The 9,891-nt window shown below is 45.3% G+C and overlaps 2 protein-coding genes across 2 annotated transcripts; one reads left to right on the forward strand and one right to left on the reverse strand.

Moving 5' to 3' along the window:
- Nucleotides 1–1,630: 1,630 nt before the first annotated feature.
- Nucleotides 1,631–5,557, reverse strand: Vps60 (vacuolar protein sorting 60). The gene has a single exon (XM_070523993.1). The coding sequence runs from the start codon at nt 5,392–5,394 to the stop codon at nt 4,729–4,731; it is 666 nt and encodes a 221-aa protein (XP_070380094.1). The 5' UTR covers nt 5,395–5,557; the 3' UTR covers nt 1,631–4,728.
- A 439-nt stretch (nt 5,558–5,996) lies between these two features.
- Nucleotides 5,997–9,891, forward strand: ND-PDSW (NADH dehydrogenase (ubiquinone) PDSW subunit). Its single transcript, XM_070523994.1, has 4 exons — nt 5,997–6,201; nt 6,354–6,489; nt 8,402–8,538; nt 9,663–9,891. Exons 1-4 carry the CDS (start codon nt 6,108–6,110, stop codon nt 9,776–9,778), a joined length of 483 nt encoding a protein of 160 aa, XP_070380095.1. The 5' UTR covers nt 5,997–6,107; the 3' UTR covers nt 9,779–9,891.

The following is a 9,891-nucleotide window of genomic DNA, read 5'->3' on the forward strand; positions in this document are numbered from 1 at the left end:
CGCATGAGCGCCGCTAGTTGCAGTGGTTCCACTTGTCCATGCATCCGTGGCGTAACGCTTTCAATATCGAGGTTCTGTGCTGGAGTTTGTGTGTTCGAATCCTGGCATCGGACAATTTCAATAACGTTTATTTAGTTATTTATAACACAGTACTTTCTTGAAAATGATAATTTGACAAAGTCATGAAGCCATTTGAAACCAGAAGGATGAAGCTCAGGCAAATCCATGCACTTCATTCCTGTGCTTGCTGAATTGCCCTGCTTGCAGCTCTCCAGTGCCCTTTATTAATTGTATGAAACTCTATGATCGGGTATAGGCAGCGACCATGGACTCCGGGATCCAGCATGAAACTGTACGCCACCCGATCTTGGAGACCACGCTTGGCCTAATGAGTGTGAGCAGTAGTCCTCAAGTGGACATCAGCCACAACATGCAGAACGCAAATTGACAGCTGGTCATTCGGTCTGTGAAGATAGCAACATTGGACAGTGCCAGTCCTTGTTCAGAACCACCAGGGTCTTTGGACTGCTGTTAGAAGCTCTTCTGCTGCAGAACAGTTCAGCCGTTGACCTTGAGGGATGACTGCAATGGGTATTCAGAGCAGGGTATCTTTGTTACCTCATCACCCCTGGCAACCACTCTTCTCCAACATCTAGGCTGCCTAAATTCTGGTGAAGTCTTAAGACTACAGAACAAGTCTACGTTACACCACTCAATGAAGTGGTCGAAAAAATGGCTGCTGGTTTATTAGGAATTTAATGGTTAATCTCCCTGCCTTTCCTCTCTCTTCTATTTATCTCTCGCTCTCTATCCTTTCTAATATGCTCCTTCCTAATGCTAAAGTTGGTGATAACCTAAGAATAGGGGGGCAGTAATACAGCATTGTCCAAATACGAGAATTTGTGTAGATGAACCTGACAATCACATTGGATGATGTCTGTGACGTTACGGTGGAGGCAAACTTTTCTATACTGGTATCTCTCAGGAACTAAGCTTTCGAACAGGGAGGAACAGAGGGCACATGCAGTTTTGTAGGCAGAACTTCTACTGGATTCTTAGGTTGTCACTGAGTGTACTTAAATGGGCATGCTGGCCACAATTAGGTTGAACAGTAGTTGCAGATCAGTGCGGTTATGCTTTAGGCACACAAATTTCACCACATTTACAACAACTGTGGCAAGCGTGCACACAAATGTAATACCCTTTTGTTTGAACTTAGCGCAACCATTTCCATAGGTCCAGCTGAGCCTCGAACCACTACTTGCGCTCGCAAGTCACTTTGTCCTCCATTCCTTCAGCTGCTGGCTCTGCTGGGCACTCTAGGGCGCGGCTGGCCAGGACTGGGGCCTCTATAGGTTGTAACTAAGGTTCTTTGTGAGAGCAGTCAGCATTCTTTTGTAAATAGGGTAAAAATGAAAGGCTGAAAGCATACTGGATCAGATATAAGCAGTAGGTCCTAGCGTATTGTAATATACATCCTCAGCCTAAGCTACACCAGTCAGGCCTTCACTTCGAAGGTAGAACTTGTAAACCTGGAACATGCCTCTTCAGCCTGTGGGTCTTGCGGCTGCATGCTCTAGAGTGACTTGTCGGAAAACGTACAGGGATGAAACAAACACACTGAGCCACGTAAGAGAAAAGCAGCCATTTGACAGAATGCCATATATTGATACAAACACAATTCATCACTTCCAGATCTAAAAGAGGCGTGAGTGTACATAGTGCTTCCTTTGCAAAATTCCTGGTCAACCTGAGCATTCTGAAGATGTCAGCCCGAGAAACATGCGTGCAAAAATAATTTGTACAACTGTAGGGTCAGGCTACATGCACATTACAGTTTTCTTGCCTTCATTAGGCTTGAAACAATTTCGTACATGCAGCACGCAAGCTCCGTTATCACATTTGGTACAGCAGCCCGACACCCGGGGGCAAGCAAACTCATTGAACTTTCAATAGGCGTATACTACTTATGAAATAATTCTTGTCGAATGACTACCATTAATTTTGTATGCAGTTCCTTGTTTAAAGGGACACTAAAGTGAAAAATGATTTCTTCTGCATCAGTAAATTACCGTTCTACAACACCGAAAACACCACTCTTACATTGATAAGACGTTTGGTAAGCCAGAAAAAGTGCACAAACGAAATACGGGTGGCGACGCCTACTTAAGTTGCCGCTCCTGGGGGCTGTGACGTCTTGGATTTTGATGGCATCTTCTAGGGCCTACTAATTATATATAGTGGTACAGATTGACTACATTGTGTTCTAAAGGAACCATATGTTAAACATGGCAAGTTTCGGAAACATTTATTCAGCCAACGCGGTCCAAATGCGAAAACATACTTTGGAAACCCTGACGTCACGCTGATGTACCGGCGCTGGGGTTTCAGCGCAGAATTCAAATACTGATACTTGGACCTTCATTTTATCGTCTAATAATCAAACTATTTTGTTGAAATGACTGCCTGCAGGGTTCTCTAACAATGCTTTATTGGTCTAAAGTGATTTATTGTTTCGCTTTAGTGTCCCTTTAAAACTGTATGCCCACAACACTATACCAGGTACACCATGTGGATATGTCCTGCACCATTTATGGCAGGAAAGCAGTGGGCAAAAGAAATGAAAGATTGACGACACTAGACTCTAAGACGAGTTTTTGTCCTTCAGGACACCCCTATCCTGTCCCCAAACAATAACCGTCATCTGATTGGCTTGCGTTTCCTTTCTTGAAAACTCTGGACTTACAACTTTTCTCTCAACGATGCTATGTCACACTGATAATAAGCATTCCTTTCATGACCAGTTGGCATTAGGGGCACAGCATTAAAGAAAGGAAATGCAAGGCATGCAAGAGAGATTACAATTATTGTCTGGAGACAAGACAAGACACCAAAAGGTGCAAACTTCTCTAGACTATCGCTGCCTGGAAGATTTACACCTTAAAGGGCGTACATTACATAGCATGCGGGAGTGAAGTTAGTACAAACGACTCCAGTTAATTGGACTCTAAAAAAGCTTGCAATCTTGGGGCATATCTTGTACCACAACAAGAGGCGTCATCTGCCTTGCTTGCGTTTCTTTCCTTAAAAACTCTGCGCTTGCTACTTCCCTCTTGAGAATGACATGTCATGCTGGTAACGCACAAGCCATTCATGACCTGGAAGTACCGGGCACACAGCTTTAACTAAATGTGGGCAAGATAGATGACTATTATAGTTGCGGGACAAGATAAGCCCCCAAAGGGCGCAAACTTTTTTAAGAGTGTAGACTCCAGTGAGGCAGCAAGTTAACACTGAATTAACAATTTTCTCGTTTGTTTTACACCTTGAAGTTGTCAGTCGTCGCCGGCAGATTACTTTAATACAGATAACTGCGAATGTCGTCGTCGGTCACTGACCCACAGACAACAGCATATAATCGAAGCTGACCAAATATTTAAAAAAACCATCGCCCAGGGCACGTCATCATCATCACTACAGGGCAGGTTGCTGCCGTCACTGTCATTTTCTAGGGAAGCACCTATTGCAGAATATTTTGTTCTCTATCCTATAGCAACTGCTACATGCATGCAGAGGCGTCAGTGGGGAATGGAAGCGACATGCTATCATGTTCAAATTAAACAGGGTTTTCTTCCATAGCAATGAATCGTTTCTTCATGGCACTTCCCAGAGCTTTCGAATTTAGCGAAAAGTCAAATTAACTGAGGTCGAATTAGCAAGAGTCGACTGTATTTCTATCGCCGTGGCGACAGGTGATGCGACAGGAAACCGTTCAGCGGGTCTTGTATTGCACTATACTGCCTGCATGGGGTGCACAATTTTTAACAGCGCATTGCTGTAGCTTCCCACATGCGTGTAGGATGCTATGGCATTATGCAGTTTTGGGAAAGGGGGCATGAGATGAAGCTTTGCAACACAACACGGCGCTGAACTAAGAAGAAGAAAAAGAAACAACAAGCCAGACTATGGCACCAACAGTGGACAAAAAATTAAGCGCTAGGAAGGCAGCGAAAGGGAAAACATGAACCCAAAAGTGTCCAAAAGGAACCTCCTCTCTCCCTGTTAATGAATGGCGCAACGTTGGCAAGATGTTAAGTGCAGCGAATTGAATGGCAAAGCAGTGACAGTTATTTTAGCGTCACCACAAGGCATATTACCAAGGTGACTCGGATTAGCTGGCAATCTCCAGCTGCTCCGCTGCCAACTGCATGCACATCATTCCTTGGAGCTCTCAAATCCCTTACAGCAGCGACTAAGTGTGGTTATTGTGTGTCCCACTACCCATCTGTTAAACACAAATGAAACATCGTCAAGGTAGGCTACAGTGGCTGCGCCGCAAACTTTTAATGTGGACATCAACAAACTACATCCACATCAAACAGCAGATTATGCAAACAGCAGTTTACGCGCCGCAACTACGTTTCAACATGCAGTAAACAAGCGTTTTCTAGCCAGCAGGATAACACGGGACAAGCAATGAAACAAACCACGCCCCACAATACGAGCATACAATGCCGTGCCGACGAGTTGGTGTATTAAAAACAGCAGAACGACGACGCCGCTAAACCGAAACTTTCACGAGTCGTCGTCGCCTGACTGAACCCTCACAATTTTTTTTTCGAGCACAGGGGAAAAGCCGCACCGCGTGTCAGTTCTGGAACGACGTGAAGCCGTCGCACGCAACTGTCGGTCGGAGAACCTGCGGCGTTTCCGAAAGGCGTCGTGCGCTCAAGTCGCGGAGATCTTGGGCAGGCCGAACTCGTCGACCAGCACGCCCTCCGGGTTGGCCGGTACGCTCTCGGCTCCGGGTTCCTTGGTGGGAATCCTCGGGGCACTCGCTTCGTCCAGGTACGAAGTGTCCTCGTCGAGCGCGATCTCGTCCCCCAGCGCGTTCAGCTCGGCCTCGAGGTCCTCGTCGTCGACTTCGGGCATGCCGTAGCTCCGGCCCAGCGCCTCCTGTACCTCGCCGGCCTGGTCGAGCATGTCCTCGAGCTCGTCCTGCAGGTCGTCGATGTCGTCGAGGTTCACCTTCTTGTACTCGCGCTTCATCTCGCGCACTCCGAGCCGCATCGCGTCCATCGTGATCTTGGTGTCTTTCAGGGTCTGCGTGGCGAAGTTGGCCTGCTCCATGTTGAACGACTGCTGCATCAGGTTGTCGCGCTGCTGCTCGTACATCTTGCGCTGCTTGAGGACGCGCAGCGCCTTCTGCTTGACCATGTTCTTTGACGGGCCCTCGCGCATCTTGGCCATTTGGTCCTTGTACTTCTTGAGCTCGGTGTCGAGCTTGGCGATCTTCTTGTCAACCGACTCGGCGCGCCCGTCAACGCTGGCGATGCAGTCGGTCAGGTTCGGCGGCGGCTCCTTGGCCTTGCCGCGTCCAAAGAGACGATTCATCTTGCTTGGCCGCTGTGCTTTCCTTCCGCTGACTGACACAACCCGGAGACAAACAACGCGCAATGGCGAAAGATTTCTCGCGCAGCTATCGACCGAAGAGGGGTGGAGCGTCACAAGCGAATCTAGGGTAATTTGTTCAGTCACAACACTCCACGCGTGCTCCGAGTAACAAAAGACATCACATAAGTGCTCAGAAATTTAGCTTTACAGATTGGCGCGTCATCTATGAAAAAATAAAAACACTACAGGTTTAAATTTTATGGTGCAAGTATTTATCAAGTAGACTATATATTTTCTAGTAGGTAGCGCGAACGTTTTTTTATGACGCGCTAGGTATTTTAGTTTGTTGGCAAAAATTGATGTGAACTTTTTACATCGGCCTTACATCATAGAGTTACTATACTGCCTTACATCACATGTCTTATCAAAACAGGGTTAGTCTCTTACTTTTCTTTATTCACTAAGCCGTCATTCACTTCCGCAACTCTATAAAGGGTATGCATTGATAAACTGTACATAAATTTTATTACTGCAATTGAAATACAACCAATGAAAGTGATGGAAATTATCTTGGATACTCAACTGCTACGCTGGAAGCAAAACTGAATTGACTTGACTTGCTCGTCGTCGGTCGGGCTATTCTATGGTCGTGCGCCGTGTTGTACGGGAGAGCGTGCAAACTTCGGAAGTTTTGCCCGTTTATTCGTGCAGTTATGGGTTTTGGCGATCATCCACCGAGGAATGGGTTCGAAAAAACTATGTACGCTTTTTACGCGGCGTTCGACGCCCCCGTTACCTGGCTACGAGGTAAGCGGTGCAGTAAAGGTCACTCCGTAGGACGGTCTATACCTGTGCGTTCGATCTTCCTAAAAGTTGGGAAGTGACGTTCCAGCGCGCACCAAGTGAGGATAGCGGCATTGCGTAGTTGCATGCTTACGAGTGACTTGTTTTACACGCAGAGAAGATTGTCGAACCCAATCGGGCCGATTACAACTGGTACCACCGCAAGTACCGGAGGGTGCCGACCATCGATGAGTGCTACACGGACGACCTCATGTGCAAGTTTGAAGCCAACGAGCAGTACAAGAGGGACAGGTAGTTGCTCACAAGTTCGTTCTGGACGTACTGCTAAACGCTCGCGCTATTTTGGCTGTCGACTGTCCCAACAACTCTTGCCCTCTAGGCATCCGAAAATGGGAGATTTTGGCTTGGGAAAGCGGGCATTCAGGCTTTACGGTCGCCTGTGCGCACATGTGACCATACTTCTGAGTCTGCGCGAGTGGGGAAGCGAGAATCGGCGTTGTCAAGTACACTAGTGTTCTTGTACACTAGTACACTCAAGTACACTATCAAGTACACTAGTGTTCAACAGAACACTAGTGTGGTCGATGTCTACAGTGAGCTTATTTGAAATTCCAGCAATATATGGTGTTTAAAAGCCTATATATATGTATATGCACCATGGTTTCATTTAAGTACATATGCGCCGCAAAGCAAGCAGCTTGAAAAAAAAAAAAAAAGATACATTCACAGAATTTAGTGTAACAGTCAGTCCATTGCAGCACCAGCCGATCCTAGAACATCAGAAATATAGACTTCTATCCATTGTGCGTGTTCATTTTTGTGTTTCATCTCATTGAAGGTTTGCACACAAAACAAATCTGTTTGGAGGCGTGTACGAGCTAATGACGGAGTACGAGTTGTAACTGGTATGGTCAGGCATTGACTGTTTTACTTTTTGGCAGTAGCTGTTCTCACCTGACTGTCACTGTCATCAAGTTATTGCTTGTTTTAAGATGTGCCTGCTATGTGCGAAATTTTTTTAATGTTGCTGCCTATTCTGTAGTGAGAGTCTTCTTTAATCAGATTGCATGCATGGCGTGAATAGTCTTGTACAATGTACACGAGCGCCAGTGAGTGCTCCAAATTTTATGGTGAGACTTGTATAAATCGCAGACAGACTTGATTCACAGATGGCACAGGGCTACAGTGATGATCATAATTGTCATAACATATAAGCCATGACCAATTACACACTCATCATAAGAAAGATTGCTAATCACATTAACAGCACCGATCATCTCCAACGAATGCATTCACCACCAAATTTTTTCTAGTCACAAGCTTGATGGGAAAACTTGATACACTGCCTAAAGAAGCCATGACGTGGCGTAGCATTAATTCAGACGGCACTTAGCCATTGGCTGGAGAAGTCCAACTTACATGCGTATTCCTGCAAGCTGCGTAACAATTTCCTGCTGCAGTGTTGTAGGAAAACACAAAAGCAGCAATGCATTTATTTGAATGCCGCTGACAGTGCAATTCCTTAAATCAAAGACTACTGGAAGCACACTTAAATAGGGGAAGTTTCAGTGCTGTTACTATTAACAGTGACCAAGCATATGTGCATTGCGAGTCGAACGGATGCAGCTATCGTGGGCAGCAAAAGTTGCAAAAGTGGGAGTGCTTAGAGCGCTAAAGTGCTAAAGTACCATTGAGGGCCCCTGGAAATAAACTTTCTGAAATAAATAATTTAACAATCATTTGTTTACCTGAGTGCTTGTTCTGCATGGCATGCAGATGCGCGAAAATGCTCCCGACTGGAGTGACCACAATTTGGGCAAATGTGCTTGACTGCAAAGGGTTTAGCGGGCCCTGGCGTTGCACAGAGGACGATCAGAGGTGTACAGGGGCCGCATTCTCGAACGATCACTTTCGGTGATACTATCACTTTCATGTAACGTAGTTTACAGTGCCGTTAGATGATTCAGGTGGCTTTCCTCAACCAGCCAATCAGCTCAACTGGTTTTTCTCAATCGGCGCTCGCAAGAAGTTATATCTCTAAAAGTGACTGTCTGAAAATACATCCCCAGTGGAGGAGACCCCTATTGTGATGCACCGCAGTGACCTGTAACTTTCGCTTCGCTGAATGAAATTGGCGGGGTGGATGGAGTAATAGACTGAATTTTGACAAGCATGGTAGCCATGATGAAAATCTTGTGCGCAGGGAAGTGGATGGCAAGATTGTTAACCTCCTCTCTCGCCGCCGAGATGATTGCATGTCCTACGAGCTTTACGACACGGAGAAGTGTGAGCCAATCATCCAGCAGTACAAGGAGGCCGAGCTCAATTGGTTCATCAAATGTGAGACTCTACGTCTTCTTATTCTTCTGTGTTTTTCTTCTATTTTTTTACTGAATTGAATTGAGCCCCATGTTCTCATTGAGAGGAAGCTTTGCCTTGGCATCTCTCATCTTCAACAGCATAGCAATGCAGAAACTGTTTCCCTAGGCGTCCACACTGCACCAATTTTGATGAGGTGTGTTGCATTTAAAAGAAAAAGTTTATATCTACTGATTGTAGAGCAGACTTTTATCTAGGCCATCAAATTGTTATGTAAAAATTGTTTGAGACAGGGAGAACAAAAATGAAGAACAATATTACAATTCCATGGAGTAAATTGCACTTGTTGAGACAACTTATACAGAGAAAACAAAATTGAGACATTCTACTACTCTGAAATAGGCCACTAATCTGGGAGTAGGATTTTTGTGAAACCTTCGTAAACCTCTTAATAGAAGGAAAATGAGACACCCACCCAATCCTAGCAATTGCTACGAAGAGTGGATGTTAATTACTACCCTCCACCTTCCGGGTTTCTGCAGAACTATTACGTCAAACTTTGTAAACATTGTAACGCTTTCGTGTAACCTGAAAACTAGTATGGCAAATTTGTCTGCTTCAGATACTTTAACAGACGCAGTTTACAGAACTGCCATGTCTGTTTTCGGTTCAGAGTTATGGACAGTATGCCAGACATGAAACAAGTTTGTTTCCTCATCTGATGTTCCCACAGAGAATTCTTGCATGGAGTCCACATTTCTTAGACTTGGCAAAGCTCACTGAAGAATTGATAAATTTTTTATCTGATCTGTCGCAGCGCACTTTTATGATGCTGTAAAAGCAAGGAATGTGGACAGAATTGATTGGTGCCTGAATCGGTACTATTAGCATGTAGCTAATACATGCTTATAATGAATATCGGATATAACAAGCAGTAAAGGTAGTGCATTGCACACGAGGATGAAAGAAGGAAATCACAGGACACACTTGGTGCTCACCAATAAGATGCAATTGCCGCCGTCAAGAATTGGATGTAATGAAAGTATCTTTATACTGTATGCGATACGTTCGCGTTATACGTTATACATTCGCCTATACAGTAACTTATAAAGAAATCACTTCCTTTTTCACTTCTCTCTTTCCAGATGGTGACTTGAGCTACCACACCACCGTTGTCAATGCCTTCATGAAGCAGAAGCACAGACTCATTGCTGAGAGACGCAGGGCGCAGAAGGCTCAGGAGGAGGCCCAGATGGAGTGATTGATGCGGACGCTGTTGTCAAGTCTCATAGCGTTCAAGTGTACGCCATTTTCCCAGAGTGTATTAAAGTAGCCCGCCCCTCCTAATAAATTATGCCATGGTTCTTTTTTCTA

The sequence above is a fragment of the Dermacentor albipictus genome, chromosome 8, assembly GCF_038994185.2.
Source record: "Dermacentor albipictus isolate Rhodes 1998 colony chromosome 8, USDA_Dalb.pri_finalv2, whole genome shotgun sequence".
NCBI lineage: Eukaryota > Metazoa > Arthropoda > Arachnida > Ixodida > Ixodidae > Dermacentor > Dermacentor albipictus.

Excerpts from the sequence above, each read along its gene's own strand:
- Vps60 (XM_070523993.1), bottom strand. The coding sequence starts at position 5,394 with ATGAATCGTCTCTTTGGACGCGGCAAGGCCAAGGAGCCGCCGCCGAAC.
- ND-PDSW (XM_070523994.1), top strand. The coding sequence starts at position 6,108 with ATGGGTTTTGGCGATCATCCACCGAGGAATGGGTTCGAAAAAACTATG. Across the intron at positions 6,490-8,401 it reads GAGCAGTACAAGAGGGACAG|GGAAGTGGATGGCAAGATTG; the intron begins GTAGTTGCTCAC and ends TCTTGTGCGCAG. Across the intron at positions 8,539-9,662 it reads GCTCAATTGGTTCATCAAAT|ATGGTGACTTGAGCTACCAC; the intron begins GTGAGACTCTAC and ends CTCTCTTTCCAG.